The following is a 17,746-nucleotide window of genomic DNA, read 5'->3' on the forward strand; positions in this document are numbered from 1 at the left end:
GAGAGGCCTGAGGACACACAGCAGCCTTGGAGCTTGTAGGATAAGTGAGGTATCACTTCAAAAATCACAGAATGGTTTGGGTTGGAAGGGACTTTAAAGATATTTCATTCCAACCCTACTGCCATGGGCAGGGACACCTTCCACTAGACCAGGTTGCTCCAAGCCCTGTCCAGCCTGGCCTGGAACACTTCCCTGGGCAACCTGTGCCAGGGCCTCATCACCCTCACAGGGAATAATTTCTTCAATATCCCATCTAGCCCTGCCCTCTGGCACTGGGAAGCCATTCCCCCTTGTCCTGTTACCCTAGGCCCTTGTCCAAAGTCCCTCTCCAGCTCTTCTGGAGCCCCTTTAGGCACTGGAAGGGGCTCTAAGGCCTCCCCGGAGCCTTCTCTTCTCCAGGCTGGACACCTCCAGCTCTCCCAGCCCTGTCTCCAGAGCAGAGGGGCTCCAGCCCTTGGAGCATCTCAGTGGCCGCCTCTGGACTTGCTTCAACAGCTCCACATCTTTCCTGTGGTCAGGACCCCAGAGCTGGAGGCAGCTCTGCAGGTGGGGTCTCACAAGGGCAGATGGGGACAATCTCTTCCACTCAACAAAAGTCACACTGGTTAAAGATAACGAGGAGACATGGTGCAGAAGAGATTTTTCTGCATCATAAGGAGACTCACCATGAGGATGCAATATCCAATGGAATTGTCTTTCCTGTCATGGAAGGGAATGCTGTGCTGGGAGCCCAGCACAGGTGGGTGGTGCTGCCCCTGAGCTGCCTCTCACACTACCTGGATGCATGGTGGGTGCCCAACCTGGAGGGGAGGCATTAGCAGAGGGTCCCTTTAATGATACATGTCCATGTGTATCCTCAAGGCAAGAGTGTTAGCCAAGAAAAAAACCCAAATGTTTTCTAAATGCAACAAGAAATTCCCAAGTTTGAGAGCCAAGAACATTTTATTTAGGTTATTGTCTCCTACACTGGGTTTAGTCTCCGTTCTGAGCTGACAGATGCCTATTCCTCCTGTCACACACCTCATGACTCACTGCAGAGGGGCAGGAGGCAGTAGGAGGCAGGAGAGAAATCCCATGTTTCAAGGCAGACATGCAGTAAAACCATGGTATAAAAAATTGCACACAAGCATGACAAAGTAATAGAAGAATTGTTTTCAATGATTTTTATTTGCTAGCTCATGCCTCTGTATTGATGAGGAAACAGCTCTCATCTCCCTGAGCCAAAGGCACTCCAGGACTCACATGCCACTGGAGGCAATTTTAGTACATAAATACCGTGGAGGTTGGAAGCTGGAATGGGTGGCATCTGCTGAAGGGTTCTGCCTTCAAAGATGAGGATGTATCATAGAATCATGAGGGTTGGAAAAGCCCTCTAAGATCATCAAGTCCAACTGTTCTACCAGCACTGACTCTGGGAAGTAATCATGGCCCTGGCTCAGGGAAAAGCTGAGCTGCAGTGGTGTAAACCCTCTAATGCATTAACCTCTTCGAGCACTTCAAAGGTCTGAAATAGACTTTCACAATTCAGACAGTTCTTTGAATACCAATTTATTTGACTATTTCACATCTATGAAGCCTTACATGCAGGAGGTTCAGAGTGAGAGGTTGACTGTGCACTTTAGTATCTTAGCAAGATCTTCAGCAAAAATTAGGTAGTTTTCCTGAAATTAAGGATGTAATTTAACTTACAAAGCCACAGAAGTCTACTGGGTTGACCATTTCACATGTTATGTGAAGCCCAGTACTGATCTGGAAACTTGTGAGTTTCCAAGAGACTGTTTCTATTATTAATGTAATTTAAATGATCTGACTCTGAACTAGAGGACACAGGCACAGCTGAGAAGTAGGGGAAATCTACAGGAGGAAGAAAAAGTGGAAAATGCCTTATTTTCTTCAGTAGCTACATATGACCAACCTCTGCAAAGACCCCCATGCACATTCCCATGACATACCCGGTTTGGTTTTGCTTTGTTTGAATTCTTTGGAGAGCGAGAATTAGCCCCAGGTTGGACAGCAAAGAAATGAAAATGCAACTAGCAGTAGGTGGTGGGTTTGATGAGGATGGCCGAGGCTCTGCAGTTCCCCTGGCACAGGCTGCCCCATGTCATGCCCCCTTTGAAGTTCAGACGCACAGAATAACACGCCGAGTACCACCACCCACCCCCGGAGCTGGTGGCACAGTTCCCGCTAGAAGTGTCCTGATCCCGATCTTTAGCAGAGAACTTCATGTTGTCGTGCATGGTCGTGGTGCCCTTGGAGGCCATGGCATCCTCTGCTGTCCCTGAGTGCGCTCCCAGCCTCAGCTGGTAGCCCTGGGACTCATCACCCAGGCTGAACAGGTTGTAGTCTGCGAACTTCATGTTATTTGAAGCATCCCAGATGGCAAACCTGACCTGGTAGACCTTCTGCCTGGTGATCTGGTGGATGTACTCAGTGCCCAGCCAGAACTCAGTGTGCACATTCCCAAAGCCGTGTTTGTAGGTGCTCCAGGATTCATCCCAGCTGACTGGTGTATCTCTGTGGTTCCTCTGGATGACGGTCCAGCCTCCATTCTCTCTGCTCATTTCACAGTAGACCACGATGGTTTGCATTCCTGTGGGCTGGATGATGTAGATGCCACTGGAGCTGCTGGCAGGGAGCTCGCTGCAGTCCTTGGGCCAACCTGGGACATGAGAGAATGTTGGAGGACCAACAGGCACAACACTCCAGTCTGGTGTCCCTGCAACCTGGCATCCACTGCATCCCTGGGGTCAGGAAAGAGGAAATCTCATTCCCTTAGCATTGGACCCTGTGGATGGCTGTGAAAGCCCAGCTTTGCTCGGAAGGGATATCCTCTGTGGACTTGTGGCTTGTAAGTAACGGCCGCAGAGTCCTCTGAGATCACAGAATCCCAGAATGGGTTGGCTTGGAAGTAATCTTAAAGCCCATCTTGTTCCACCCCCCTGCCACGGGCAGGGACACCTTCCACTAGACCAGGTTGCTCCAAGCCCTGTCCAACCTGGCCTTGGACACTTCCTGGGATGGGGCAGCCACAGGTTCTCTGGGCAACCTGTGCCAGATCCTCACCACCCTCATTGTCTGACATTTCTTTCCCATGTCCAAACTGACCCCACCCTCATTCAGTGGCCTTCATGTTTGGAGTAGCACATGGAGTTCTGCTGAGGCGCTGGGCTGGCTGCTCCCCAGGCTGATAGCCAACCTGCCACCACTCTGCCCTCATTCCCTACCCCCCTCCCTGTTCCCTGGGGGATGTGGGTACTTACTTCTGTGGCTCTGTGCCTGCCGAGGGTCAGCTGCCTGGTTCTGCTGGATGATCCCTCCAGCTTCATCTGCATCAAGAAAACAAGGAATGAGAAGAGCAGCCCTGTGCCACAGCACAGAGGTAAGTCCAGCCCTCACAGGCTATTATTTCCAGCACTGAGTTTTTTGTAGGACATTTCAATGATGACACTTGGCTCATTTTTCTTTCTGTGTGATAGTTTTTGGTTGGAAAATCTTCAAAAGGATCAGAGACTAGGAACAGGAATTCTGCAGCCATCAAGCAGCTGCATATTTGCTCCTCTCAGCAAGGAGCAGACGGCATACCTGAGTAGAACCACAGAATCGTGAATGATTTAGGTTGGAAGGGACCTTTAAAAGACCACCTAGCCCAATCCCCCTGCTATAAGCAGGGACATCCTCCACTAGAACAAGTTGCTCAGGGTAGTAGTGATGAGTACAAGGATGTACCAGAGAGAGAAGGATCAGGAGGATATAGACCATGGGTGCTCTCAGACCGAGATCAGACTGCTGAGAGCTGTTGCTGTTGAACCTGCTTTTCAGTGATGAAGGATTCATGTGTTCATTCAATCCATAAAGAGCTCCAGAAACCTTCAGAGTGTGAAGGTGATGCCATGAAGATTTTTGCCTTTTCTTTTATACCCCTGTTATACCTTTTTACAATTTCTGTATTCCCAGTGCTTTTTCCCTACATTCTTGGACTTGTTTGTCAAGCTAAGAGACTAAACATTTTAGAAGCTTTGTAGCTAGGGATCAGTGTGCCCCAGACCCCAAGGTCCTCTCCAGAACACATTCTGTAAACTAAAATAGAACCATCCAGGGAAAGGCTCCTTGGGGATGGGGGCTCACTTGAGCCTCTCATTAAGGAATCTTTAATAGATATGCTAATTAGTAACACTTATAATGTTATACCCGATCTTTTAAGGGGTATTCAGCAGGGTGCATTTCAATGCACATCCTTAAAATAAATACCAAGATAAAATCCCTTTTCCCATTCTAACCATGTATGACTCTTGATTTTAAGACCAAGAAAAGGCATCAAAGGAGCTCACAGCTATGAGAGAACAATTCTCTGTTTAAGAGAAATCCCAGCACCCATCTCAGTAAGAATAGTTCCCCGAGAGCTTCTGGAATTGTGACCTCCATCAGTGGTTTGATGAGGTTTTGGGACTGTTTAGCCATGTGCAAGCTTCAGAAAGCATTCTGGTTAGTCACTTATACAAAGTCTCTCTGAAGTTTCAGGCCTGTGAATGGACTATACAAATATATGTGGGAAGAGAATAGATAAAGGAAGAGAAACAGTCTGTCTAGAAAAAGCTGCCACATGCAATCTTGTCAATAACAAAGAAGGTTGAATTACCAAATCTGGTGATGTTTGGTTAAGATATTAAATTAGAGGAAGATTTGATCAGGATCCTTTTATTTCCACAAGAGTATTTTCCACACCTCCCTTTCTGTGCAGAGGAGAGGGCTCCTGATGTTTGGATGAACAAAGTTTAGGGATGCAAGACAGAAAACACATACCAGGAAGAGGCCCATCAGAATGGATATTAATGATTTCATCCAAATCTGCTTTCAATCTTTCCAGGTTTTCGATGTGGAGAGCAAGAAGCGGGGATACAAGGGCCAGCATGGAGGTGAAGAACAGAGGACTGTAGTGACGAGCAGCTGGAGAAAGAAGATACACAGTGAATCCGGGAATGTGAATCCTCTGGAGGAGAACTGATGTGTTGGGTTGTGGGTATCACTGGTACATAAAGATACTCAGGAGCTAGTACAAGAGGGATAAACAAAGCACAGGGACCTAAGACCTTGGAAAGAAAGGCAGGGATGCCCAGCTGCACACAAAATTCATCCCATCCCATCCCATCCCATCCCATCCCATCCCATCCCATCCCACACTCACCCATGCTGTCTCTGTTGGGATCCTGTGGAGTTGGGGAGCTGAGTAGATCTGGTCTGGTGGCAGCATGGCCAACCCTGATGTTATATAGAGCTCATCGGTGAGGTGAAGCAGCTGATCAAATAGCGGTACTCACCCATTCCTGGAAATTTATGGTCTGTTTGTCCTCTGCAGGTACCTCTCATGTACCATCTGTCGTGTTTCTGTGGTAAGGGTTCCTAGCAAATAGCTGCTGGGGTTCACAACAGGATTCCACAACAGGATTCCACAAAACCAAGAAAAGTTCCTGGTAACGGTCCTACCAGGGCCATGGGAGGGGCCCCTGGGGTCAGCCAGCAGGTCAGGGGGAGGACCTGCTGGTGCCACTGAAGCACTGGATGAAAATGGGGACCGAAAGCAGAGGGAAGGAAAGAAGAGACTCCAGCCTGGTGCTGGGGATTTACCAAAACACCCTGCACAGATGCAGCTGCTGCCTGATGCACTGGCTTTCTCTCTCTCAGAAAGCATCCGGGCTGGGGTGATGCCCACACACACATACCATGGGGGAGAGTAGGTGTGCAGGTAAGCAGAGCCCTCCTGAGCCTGTTTCTCCCCCTCAGGACATAGGGGATAAGGGCAGGGAGTGTAGGGGAAGGGGCACTGCATGACCACCAGGTTTTTGCTCAGAGCTGCCACAAAGCATCCAGGGGTCAGGAATGACCCCTGGGAAAGGTTGTTGACCTTTGCCCCAGCCTTTGCTGATGGAGGGCACAAGGTATCTGTGTCTGCAGTCCAGCTCTGTTTATCAGTGAGGTGAGATAGTCAATCCAAACAGCAGAACTCGCCCGTTCCTGGAAATTCATGGTTTGTTTGCCTCCTTCCCCACACACCTTTTCTCACGTGCCAGCTGTTCTGCTTCTGTGATAAGAGTTCTCAGCTGCTGATGTTCACACAGAATTCCACAAAACCGACAAAAGCTACTGATAAGGGTTTTTCTTGGGGTTGTTAATACTTATGGGGTTTGAAGCCAAGCCATGTAGGGACATTCTGTCACCTGGCCAGGCCAGAAATCTCTGTTAGACACCCTCCAGGTCTGTCCACCTCACCTGGTGCATCACTCGAGGGGAAACTGTGCTCTGACATTACACATGGGATTCCACACACACAGAGAGCAGCAAAAAGGCCTTGTCCCCAGCCCTGACCCCTGCTTCCAGTGCCATATATAACCTGGGACTGTAGCATTTGTCTTAGACACATTTCTGGCAGCCCAATTTCAAAACAGATGAGAAAGGTCTCCCTAGCCCTTCCAGCAGCCCCCGCCCTATGCTACACAGGAGCAGGGCTGGCTGGCTGCACTCACCTGGGCACCAAGTGCAGCCCCAAAGCCGAGGTGCCAAGCTGTGCCTGACATCCCAAACTGTTGGCCCTGACTGCTGTTACCCCTCAGTGACATCTTCATCCTACAGCTATAAGGGAGGTCCCTGCAGCTGGGACCACATGGTGGTCCCCCCCCAAACACTGCTGGCCCTTGAAGAAGCAGTGACAAGGCATGGATGGTCTTGGAAGTGCGAGCCCAGCCAGGGTATCTGGAGGTCATAAGGAGAGCTGAATTATGGAAGGAGGAAGAAGAAGGGACCGAGCCCCCCCCACATGGTGACCTGCATCTGTCCCTTGCTCCTACCCTGCCCTCACTGTGGGACCTGCTGCCCAGGGAACCATCATCTCCCAGCACAGGGAGTGCACTGGAGCCAGATGGACACCCAGCGCTGGTGATGGACACCCAGTTCCACCAGGACCACAGCAGGAGCTGGAGGTCAGACGGCAGCTCAGGGGGGAGGACCTGCTGGTGCCGCCCAAGCACTGGATGAAAATGGGGACTGAAAGCAGAAGGGAAGAAGGAGGAGACAGAGGCTCAGTGCTGAGGATTTATCAAAACACCTTGCACAGATGTGACCCAATAGCTGCTGCCTGATACACTGGCCACGAGAGAATGGAGATGTTCTCTCAGAGAGTACCTGGGCTGGGGTGATGCCCACCCACACACAATGGGGGAGAGCAGGTTGGCAGAGCCCTCCTGAGACTGTTGTGGAAGGGGTACTGTATAACACATCCCGGCAGAGAGCTCAGAGCTGCCACAAAGCATCTAGGGATTAGGGATGGCCCCTGGGAAAGGTTGTTGACCTCAACCCCAGCCTTTGCTGATGGAGAGCACAAGGCATCTGTGTCTGGAGCCCAGCTCTGGAGCTGATGTCTGGGCAGCTCTGCAGGGAGGAGGCTGAGACAGATCCAGCTGTCACAGAGGTGTTGTGTCATGCCGGGAGCCGGGGACTTTTGACAAACCACTTCCCATAGGTGTTATTCTCTTTGATCTCCAGATGACCCTAGTCTTCCTTCCAGTTCATGCTGCAGCCCATCTGTTTGCCTTTCCCCCTCCTTCAGCGATTTTATTGACCTGCAGCAGTTGGTACATCTCCAGGAAGATTTTAACTCCTGGGCAGGTCAAATGAATTGCAGGTGATAAACGCCCCACAGCTGGGAGATTTGGATTACTTTATTTTTCCTCAAGATAAAATCTTGAGGCCTCTTAGTATAATCTTGAGCAAAGACAAGCCACCAGATGGGCACACAATGATTAATGATGTGAGACAATGTGCTCACACAGAGGAGGTGTGTGTAGGGACAGACTTGGGAGTGAAGGGGCCCAGCATGGACTCGGGAGCAGCAGGACTGGCCAGCAGCACGGTGGTGATGGATGAGTCCTCCTCCTCTTTCTCATGGCTCCTTTCCTGCAGGACTTGCAGCTCCAGGGGATACAAGAAGAAATCCAAGCTGGGGGACAGCCGTGGAGACCAAGGGAGTGGGAACGGATGAATGTGTCCAGCATCCATCCCACTCCTTTCCACCCTGCCATTTCTTTCCAGTTTGCTGCTGCTGCTGGGCTGCTTCCTGCATTCCTGTGAGCTGCATCTTCTGCACCTGGAGCACCAGGTCTTAAACAACAAGCTCAAGTGCAGGGCTTTGAACTATTTGCTCTGGATGTCCTTACACAGATTTACTTCTTTCCCATAAAAACATCCTTTTGCCTCTAGACCTATAGAAAACCGCCCCCCCCCAACCACTTTTAGGAGAAACATGAGAAAATGTAAGCACAGGCTGTCCCAAAGCTGCAGCTCCCACTACCCTGGGAGCCCCCTGCTCCTGACTGTGCCCTGGCTCTGCCTTTCCTGCTCAGGCATCCCGAGGGCTGCCCAGGGATCTTGATGGTGATGGGCACTTTCCTCCCCAGGGTTCCAGGCTGGGGCACCCTGGCTTCACCGGGACCTTGTCCTCCTGCCCACCGTGGTGGGTGCCTGGGCCCAGTATGTGCGACCAGTTCCTAGGGTGGTGAGTGTGGGCACTGGGGAACAGCCAGGTTGGGGTGCAGCTACAGGGAGTGGTGGTACAACAGGTGTGAGAACATCCTGCTCAATGCTGTACGGAAAATCACGCTATGCAAAGCCAATGTCCATAAAGGAGACAGAGGAGTCCTGCAACTTTATTTGAATAAAGGGAGAGAGTCCACTGGGGCACATGCCCACGGGGTTTTCCCTCTCAAGGTTTTGGAGGACGCAGCCTCCTTCAGTCCTAAACTCCCGGCCGCATGTTGCTGTTGCCTGAATGATTTTTGCTTTTATATATTCTCTATATTCTTTACATATATATTCTAGTTCTATTGTTGTATAGTTACACAGTTCCTAGCTAGCCCCAGTACGTTTCCCCACCCTGATAGGCAGAAAGACAAAGCATATTCCAAGGCCCCTATCCTATCTTGGTTCTTCCTGGGAACCAAGGTTGAGACCAGCTCTTTGAGACACATTTTCATAAACAACGTTTAGTTCCCATCTGCGGGGGGGGATTTGGAAAGGGGTTGAACTGGGAAGAAATTCCCTCACCACTTACGCTCCTAGTTGGTGATTTTCGTCAGTTATGCTAATTTGCCCCGGAGCTGGTGGCACAGTTCCCGCTAGAAGTGTCCTGACCCCGATCTTTAGCAGAGAACTTCATGTTGTTGTGCATGGTCGTGGTGCCCTTGGAGGCCATGGCATCCTCTGCTGTCCCTGAGTGCGCTCCCAGCCTCAGCTGGTAGCCCTGGGACTCATCACCCAGGCTGAACAGGTTGTAGTCTGCGAACTTCATGTCATTTGAAGCATCCCAGATGGCAAACCTGACCCAGATGGTAGACCTTCTGCCTGGTGATCTGGTGGATGTACTTGGTGCCCAGCCAAACTCGGTGTGCCCGTTCCCAAAGCTGTACTTGTAGGTGCTCCAAGACTCATTCCAGAGGATTGCTGAGCTCTGATGGTTCCTCTGGATAACAGCCCTGTCTGCCCCGTTCATCTCAGAGTACACCATGATGGGAGGCAGTCCTGTGGGTTGGATGATGTAGACGCCACTGGGGCTGCCAGCAGGGAGCTCGCTGCAGTCTCTGGGCCAGCCTGGGGCAGGACAGAGGAGGATTGAACAAGCCCAAGGCACAGACAGACCTGTGGCTGACTCTGCAAGACCAAGACATCACCAAGCCCTGCCTGCCCAAAGAGCACAGATCAGGCAAACCCCATCCTCACCTGAGCATAAAACGCCCGCGTCCTCATCGTGCCCACAGTTGCACTCTTCCCCATGCCCGCAATGAGCACTCACTGAGGACTCTCTCCAGCCCATTGCAGTTAATGTCGTCCAGCCAGAGAGTCCCAGATCCTCTCCCAGACTAAACGCTGCCCAGGGCTGATACTGCGTTTCCCCCAGCCAAGCTGCCTACACACCACAGAAGCATCCGTCATGTCCCAGGAGTCATCACACACCGTTGCCCACATGCTGCTGTACCAAACCTCTATCTGTCCCAAGTACTGGTTGGAGCCATTCACCAATCCTGCAAGTCCTCGGAGAAAAAGGCCTCAAGGAGCTGTCAGTGTGCAGACACAGACACCATGAACAGGCTTGAGCAGAGGCAGGTCTGAACACGACTTTAGAAAGACAGAGTCAGCACCAGATTGAGTGTGACAAAGCGGATCAAGGAGGGATTTAACAGGAGTTAAATGAAAAATGTTAGCCAAGTTCTCCATCCTTTTTTCTCCCTTATATCCATGTAAGCATGGTGATGAGCTTCGGTACTTACCTTCCTGGAGTCATCAACATCTGCACATCATTGTTCTCCACCTGCACCTGGCCAGGTTTGTGATGTCACCCCTTGGCACAGAAAGCACAAGGTCACTGCAGGGACACAAGGACATTTGAGTTTGCCAGTATTAGTTGTAAAATCCAGTTCTCCAGATGAATCCTTGTTATTCCAAACCCAAGGATGGAAAAAATGAGATGACACAGATGTCTTCCCATCATCCTGGAGACATCTTCCAAATAGGTACTTCTAACACCCTTTAAAGCCAGGGAGTTTTTCATATGCACTCACAGCGAGTGAAGCCCCACGGCAATGCGGATGCCAGGACTCATCAGTTCAGCAGAACAGCACTTGGTTTGTGGTGCTGCAACACTCGACAACAGCATCTTCTTCCCTCTGCCCATAGCTTGGAAATATTTTGAGGTCAAGGCTACTCGTCTCATGAAGTACCTTCCCAGGTGTTAGGCAGCAAAGTGACTTTTCTTCCTACCCTGTCCTAGTAATTTTTCTGTGGCTACAGGCTTGGCAGGTCTCAAACAGCCCCAATGACAGCAATTACTGCCCCTTCCAGTTTCCCACACCACAGGGAAAAGCCTGCAGGTCCTCTCTAAACTTTCCTCAGGAGGAATTCAGCAGTGTCGTGGTCTAGCCCCATGGCCCCACAGTGGCAAGAAGTGATGGGTGGCCTAGGAGAGGCTCTGGTGCCTGGGGAACCTGAAGCAATTCTTCAGCAGCAACCTGGACCCCATGCCAGGAGGATGGGGTCACCAAGCTTCCCCAAAAAGGGAAAACTGATGGAATCGCAGCTTGACACTGTCTCCCCTTGGCCAGCATGGAGTGCTGCAGGGAGAGCTGTGGAATTGGGCCCTTGGATGGCCGTCTCCGGCTTCTCCCAGTTCCCCAGTCACAGAAACACAGCGCATGTGAAGGAGCTTCCCTGCCCATTCCCCAGCCTAAAATAAAATCCTGGTTTTAGGCCAGAGCAATTTCTTACCATGTAGGGGACAGCAAAGAGAGGGGAGAGGACCCTTTCCCAAAGGGATCCTTGGGTACCAAAGGAAAGGTGGTCTGGTCAGATGCAAAGGCCACCTCTAGGCCCAGAAGTGCCCACAGCACCCTACTTGTTGCCCATATGGGTACAAAGGAGCTCCCAGCAGATGGGAGGATGCCCCGTGGCTGTGTCTGACCCAAGGCAGGATTTCCCCTTGAAGACACACAACTGCAAGCGTTTCCTACCAGGAATTTGGGAAGATTGGAGTTGAGCTGCTGAATAGGGTTTGGCTGTTGCACACTCTTGGTGCAGCTGCCTGTGCTGCAGTGCCAGTCCCAAACCCTTGACTCAGGAGCTACCAAAATGTGCTAACAGGGATGGCATTACTGTCTCTGATAGTGAAACTGTGACCGAGAATATATAAGGATGTATATTTACATCTGGGATGGCCATGTACTGCCCGAGCAAAACCACCAGCCCAAAAACATGCTTCAGGCTCACAGGTATGGAGTAAAGCTAGAGCCTTTTGGTCCAGTTCAAGTGCTCACTGATGTTGGAAAGAAACAAGATTCCATCCGGCATCTGGATTAACTTCAGGCTGGAGCTGGAGAGCTGACTTGGAGTCACCTGGGGATGTCATCACCCGCAGCAAAGAGCATCTACAGGTATCCCATGGAATCTGCACCTGTTGTGTGTGCTATGAGCCAGGAGCTGGACAGTGCTCACTACCTCACTGGGAGAGGGTCAGTGATGCTGGGGATGTTTGGGCACATTCCCTGGAAGCCTGTTGTTTTCCCACCCCTGAGAGCTCCTCAGGTGCTGCTCTGCCCACCCCACCAGGGCCTGCCTGGCAGGGACACGATGTCACCTCAGCACCGGGCAGGCAGCCAGTTCCACTGGAGTGATTGACTGAAATCAGTTAGGGAAAACAGTGACAGAAATTTTATCATAGTCTCCTTGGAATATATCGAAGCAGCATCAGGCTTCTAACAGGGTAAGTACCGTAAGCTGTCCTGCACAGGGGAGCAGTAATGGGATATGGCTTTATGCAGAAGATGGTTTGATGTATCTGGGCCACTGCTAACTAAATCCTCCCAGAAGTCCCCTCTCTGTGGCTCTTCCAGATCCTCCAGCATTAATCAGCTCTCCTTTTTCTCTGAAAGACACAAGGCAATAGGCTGCTTGCAGCTCCAAATGCAAAGCCCTGCGGGAGCTCCCCTCTGGGGAGCATCAGTGGGGACAGCAGGTGGCAGCCTCAGCCACCCACCCACAGCTGTGTCCTGCTCCCAAGTCCTGTGTTATTTATGGAGGCCCTTGCCAGCACAATGCCCAGACAGCTGGCACGAAGTCTAGCATTGTGTGGTCCGGCAGGCATTGGGATGAGGGCAATCCCTGGTTTTGGATCCTGGCAGCTACCTCGGGTGAGGGGAGAGGCATGTTATGACCCGCATGGTCAAAGTCACATTTATGATCAAACTGACCTTGGAGCACGTGGGGCAGAGTTGGCTTCTGCTGGTTCACTAGCCCAGAGGAGCAGCATGGGGTAACTGGGAAGTCTGGATTGCCATGGGAAGGATGGGGAAACTGAGAAATTGCTTTATGGTGTAGGAACACATGAGGAAACAGTTTTCAAGCACAGATCCCAAGAACAGCTGACAGATCAGCAGGACGCTGTGCCCAGAGATTGGGCACACTGACTCCCTCCTGTGTAAGTACAGAGAGAGTCAATGACCCAGAGAAGGGCTTTGCAAACCACCAGGTCAAACACCTCCAAGTGTGTTCGGAAGCTGCTGAGAAAATCATCAATGCAGCACTTCCTCAGGTGCCCTCAGGCCAGGCAAGCCGGGGCAGGAGCCAGACCAGCAGCATGGCCAGCCTGAACAGACCCATGTGTCACCTCTCCCACCACTCACCATCTCCTCACTCCTCTGGGTCACCAACTCCTCAGTCTTGCTCTCTAAACACGCATGTACCAGACTTGCAAATCTGCTTGTCTCTGAAGAGGGAAAATCTGGGAACATCCCCAGGGACGCAGCTTCATCTCCTACCTGTATTCAATTCATTTGCTCAGATAAATCCCCTTAGCTCCACCAGGGTTTAACAGAAGTGGAAGGTTATTTTAACTGAGTCCAAATGCTTCTCTTTTTCCTCTATGTACACCTTTCAACTTTAGAACAGCTCTTTTAAGTCCCAGTTCTTCTTAACCAGCCTTCAGCCAGAGCCAGGCATCAAAGGAAAGACTGTCCAGCCAGGAGAGCAGGCCACCTTTTCGTCTGCAAGTTTGCAAAAGCATCACAAGACAACAAATTAAATCTCCAACTAATGCAAATATTTCATGCTGAAAGGGTTTTTCTACAGCATCCAGTCTGAGGAAGGTCTCGGGTGTGTGCCTGTACATGGGTTTATCTCTTTGTTCATACTCAGATGGCATCTGGCAGCTGTGATGTAAAGGCACAGGTCTTTTTTATCCACAAAGAAGTACTTGGAAAGAAGTTCTTAAGGTTGCAAACATTTGAAGAACAACAAAGTTTTCCATCCTTAAGTGACCAAGAAATAACTGACAACTTCAGTTCAGCCTTATACAACCATAAGCATTTGCAAAGTTAAAGATCACAAAGCATATACTAAGGAACAGAATTTCAAGAGGGGCATTTTTAGAATTGCTTATGTGGTTTTAAAGAGAAAAGAGGTTCATTCCCCAAAGGAGTTTATGGCTTTACAGCATGACTACAACCATCAGTTTTTGGAGTGCTGAACAGAGCATTGTGACAGCACTTTTCACTGTGGGACTCTGCTTCTACACTAAAAATAATCCCGAGAAGTTTGCTTTCCTGCTTTTAAGGTTAGACCTTTCCCTAGAAGATTCCCCACTCCAGGGATGTTCTTATTTAAGATGGTCTTTCTGGTTGGATCTCTTTGGGCCCAGCTATCTCCAGATTTAGAAGCTCTGTTAAAGTATATCTAAGACCTGAAGCCTCTCTGCAGGTGCTCTCTGCAGCACCACTTTCCTAACACCAACACTGATGATCATCTTCTGAGTAGAACAGTAAAGGGAAGAACTTTGAAGCTGCAGCCCCAGACGGACACCTGGGAGCTGAGGTACATCAGCTTGTGCTCAAGGAGGTGACATTGACTGATGTGTTTGTTTATGCCTTGTGGAGAGACACCTGAGATGGGTTTAACAATGGATTTCCTTGATGGGTTGGACATTTTGCTTAGCAAACAGATCGTTTCCCAATCATCCCAAGAGTGAAAGCCATTCTAAGTGTCTCCTGCTCTGTAATGGCACAGCCAAGTTTGCAGTAACCCAGATTTAGATCCCAAGTTCTTGCTGATTATCTCCAGTGACCTCTGTGAAGGGCTGAGTATTGCAGATGGCTCCAAGCACCCTTCCAGGAGCTGTGCCCCTTCCTCAGCTCCACTGTTCCTTCTTCAAGCAGAAAAATGTGCCCACTGAGAACATTACCTCCAAAAGACCGAAGGCAAATGAGTGTGGGATGGGAGACGGAGACAGGGCACAGCCCCTGAGCTGGGCCGGGAAGAGGCCAGAGAGCCCCAGGCAGGACAATGATGACTTGGGGAGGCTGGTGAAGGCAAGGGAGGATGGGAGGGGAAGGAAAAGAGCAGTTGACGGCTGTAAGTGAGCAGCAGGGGGTCCAACAGTGATTTCCATCATGCCCTCCCTGCTGGAATGCTAAAGGCACCAGCCATGGCTGGGAAGAGGCAGCCAGTGGTAAGGTTTCATGACAGTGGGCTCCATCCTCACAAAGACCTTTTCACCTGGCTGTGATTAAAGCCTTCACACCTGGAGGAGCTGAAGCTGCATGGACCTTGCATCTCCAGGTCCTCTGTGGTGATAACTCCTTGACAGTGACACCAACCCATTGCTGGAGTTTGCGCCATCAATACACACCCAGGAACACCTGCCTGCTGAGCAGATACTGTTCTCACAGCTCACCACTCCAGCTTTAGTATCTCCCAGAACAGGACAGACCACCAGACCGTGCAAACGTGGCCATTTCCCTCCCCAGCAGGGCCAAACAAGCAGCCCATGATGGGATTTTCCTCTTCAGCCAATCTCTGGTGCATCTGGAGAACAGCTGCACACACTGTCCAAATGCAGGACTGCCATCTCCTGGGCACTGGGAGACAGTATGCAACAGCCTTGGAAAATCATCCTGGAGTAACTCAGAGGTCTTGAGGCTGAGAAGCCGCTGTGATGGGCAGGTACGGCCCATGAAGAGAAACCTAACCTTTGGGTGCCTCAGCAGCTGCAGGGTCAATGAAAAGCTCTCTGGTCAGTGTATGTTTAACCTGTGCCAGGAATTACACACAATTTCCCAGCCTGAAAAATGACTGGGGGACACCAGACCTTCACCAGTCCTGCACCAGTCCTGCACCGACACTGGAAGGTTGCCATACCTCAGATCCCAATGGTTTGCCAAGGAGGAACAGGCACATGGCTCCATGGTGGATGTGCAGGGACAGGCAGCTCACCCTTCCATCCCTCCCTTTGGTCCTGCCTCCCTCAAGTCCCTGCCCTCCCTCCAGCTCCCCAAAGGCTGTTTCCTGCCCAAGGACTAGCCCTGTGCCTGCCACTCCCCGGGGTCAGACCCCTGATGTGTCCCCACAGTGTTGGAGCTGCAGAGGGGCCATATTCACTCAACACTGCCTTTCAGCTGAGCATGCTCTTCTCAAATTATACTGCTCCCCAAATTCTCCCTCAGTTCATTACTCCAGTTTTCCTTCTCCTGCCCCCTTTGCCCTGCAGCCCAGAGAGGCAGACATACACCACGTAGAATTTCAGCTCAAATACTCTAATTTCTGACAAAATGACATGGAATGAAGCCAAGCTCTATGTGAAGTACCACAAGAACCTGTTTCACTGGCTGTGAGCTAACTGTGCTTTCAAGCTACTCCTACAGCACCTTACAGGGGTAATGGGAATCCTCAACAACCATTCTTACACTCACTGATGGATTTATGGCACTAAATATCTGTTCTATCTGTTATCTGGGTACTAAACAGAATCCCAGAATCATGGTATGAGATGGGTTGTGTTGGAAGGGACTTTAAAGATCATCTTGTTCCATCCCCTGTCACTACACCAGTTTGCTCCAAGCCCTGTCCAGCCTAGCCTTGGACACTTCCAGGGATGGGGCATAACTTCACTGGGAACATGTTCCATTGCAGCAAAATACTACTACTACTACTACCACCACCACCACCAACAGCATGAGTGGACACTTACGTTACAGCATTACCATTCTTTCCTGCCTGTTTACAATGCTATGGAAAATACAGTGGATTTTTGACTCCAGCAGACACTGTGCTCTGTGCTCCGTTATGCAACTGGTGTGTTCCAGGGATACTCACAGCACAAACTTCTTCTCAAGATTACACAACACCTCAAATGAGTGTGCACCCAGGGAAGTTAACTGCTTTTAATACTTCACCAGCAGAAATGATGGGATCCTCATTCCCATAAAGCAATCTGGTAAACACACAATAATAATCTGATGATTACATCTACAATCTAGAGAATATTGTGCGAGATCCAGTTACTCTCCTATCTGCTAGGGAAACGAATAACACCATTAATTTTGTTGTTCCAAAGCATAACTGGTCCCGTTCATACATCCCCTTGGGTCAAATCACCCAGCATAAACAGCCCTCCCCATGCAGGGGGGAATCTGAGCATCCATCTGCCTGACACAGGGCACGGTTAGACTGGGTACTGGGAAAAATTCTTCCTTGTGAGAATGGTGAGGCCTTGGCACAGGTTGCCCAGAAAAGCTGTGGCTGACCCATCCCTGGAAGTATCCAAGGCAAGGCTGAATGGGACTTGGTGCAACTTGGTCTAGTGGAAGGCATCCCTGCCCATGGCAGGGGTTGGAACAAGATATCTTTAACCCCCCTTCCAACCCAAACCATTTTGGGATTCTATGACTCTAAGCAGTTTGCCAGGGCTGCTGCTTCTCCTCCCGAAGCAGCCACAACAGGGCTGTAAAAAGCAGACCTAGTCCTCAGGGCCATGAACAGCAGAAACTCAGGATCCCTGGAACACATTTGCACATTAAACACAAATCCGCTTTCACAATCCCTGGGAAAGAAGTATGAGGTCACAGCTTCTGCTCTGACTGCTTTAGGCAGGCAGTGCTCGAGCTGCTGCCCCTCCAATCCCCGGTAAACGTTCATGCCACAAAAAACTCCCCAGACAACATTTCTTATAAAGAAAAAAATAAACCACATAAACTCACAAAACCCACTCCACAACTCTCGAATTTTTGTCTTCCCTCCAATCCCAGAAGCAGCACCCACGGCGTGGCTGGGCCTCGCTCCCCACTACCCTACAGTCCCCAGGCCGCGGTTCCCGCCTCCTCCTCCTCACCCGCCCCGGAGGCCGGCCCGCCAGAGCCGCCGCGCCACCTCCCCGCACACC

General features: G+C 50.5%; 2 protein-coding genes across 7 annotated transcripts; both read right to left on the reverse strand.

Annotated features, from left to right (window-relative positions):
* Positions 1-1,140: 1,140 nt before the first annotated feature.
* LOC103618339 (fibrinogen-like protein 1-like protein) lies at positions 1,141-17,746 on the reverse strand. 6 transcript variants are annotated; one of them, XM_017738119.1, is made up of 6 exons: positions 17,696-17,746; positions 10,314-10,408; positions 5,186-5,324; positions 4,804-4,947; positions 3,264-3,329; positions 1,141-2,662 (listed from the first exon to the last, which is right to left on the reverse strand). In XM_017738119.1, the coding sequence occupies exons 3-6, from the start codon at positions 5,187-5,189 to the stop codon at positions 2,034-2,036; spliced, it is 843 nt and encodes a 280-aa protein (XP_017593608.1). In that variant the 5' UTR covers positions 5,190-5,324; positions 10,314-10,408; positions 17,696-17,746; the 3' UTR covers positions 1,141-2,033. The 6 variants fall into 6 exon arrangements, with proteins under 6 accessions (XP_017593608.1, XP_017593610.1, XP_017593609.1 ...); XM_017738121.1 differs by lacking the exon at positions 17,696-17,746 and adding an exon at positions 17,565-17,689; XM_017738120.1 differs by lacking the exon at positions 17,696-17,746 and adding an exon at positions 15,727-17,689.
* LOC108447615 (fibrinogen-like protein 1-like protein) lies at positions 8,664-9,819 on the reverse strand. The gene is given in 4 exon segments (XM_017738111.1): positions 8,664-9,370; positions 9,372-9,427; positions 9,430-9,712; positions 9,766-9,819. Coding segments are annotated over 4 exon segments (633 nt in total). The 3' UTR covers positions 8,664-9,130.

This window comes from Corvus brachyrhynchos, unplaced genomic scaffold (assembly GCF_000691975.1).
Source record: "Corvus brachyrhynchos isolate BGI_N302 unplaced genomic scaffold, ASM69197v1 scaffold137, whole genome shotgun sequence".
Classification (NCBI taxonomy): domain Eukaryota; kingdom Metazoa; phylum Chordata; class Aves; order Passeriformes; family Corvidae; genus Corvus; species Corvus brachyrhynchos.

Excerpts from the sequence above, each read along its gene's own strand:
- LOC103618339 (XM_017738119.1), bottom strand. Across the intron at positions 3,330-4,803 it reads TTCTGATGGGCCTCTTCCTG|ATGAAGCTGGAGGGATCATC; the intron begins GTATGTGTTTTC and ends TTCTTGATGCAG. Across the intron at positions 2,663-3,263 it reads GCAGGCACAGAGCCACAGAA|GTTGGCCCAAGGACTGCAGC; the intron begins GTAAGTACCCAC and ends CTCATGTCCCAG.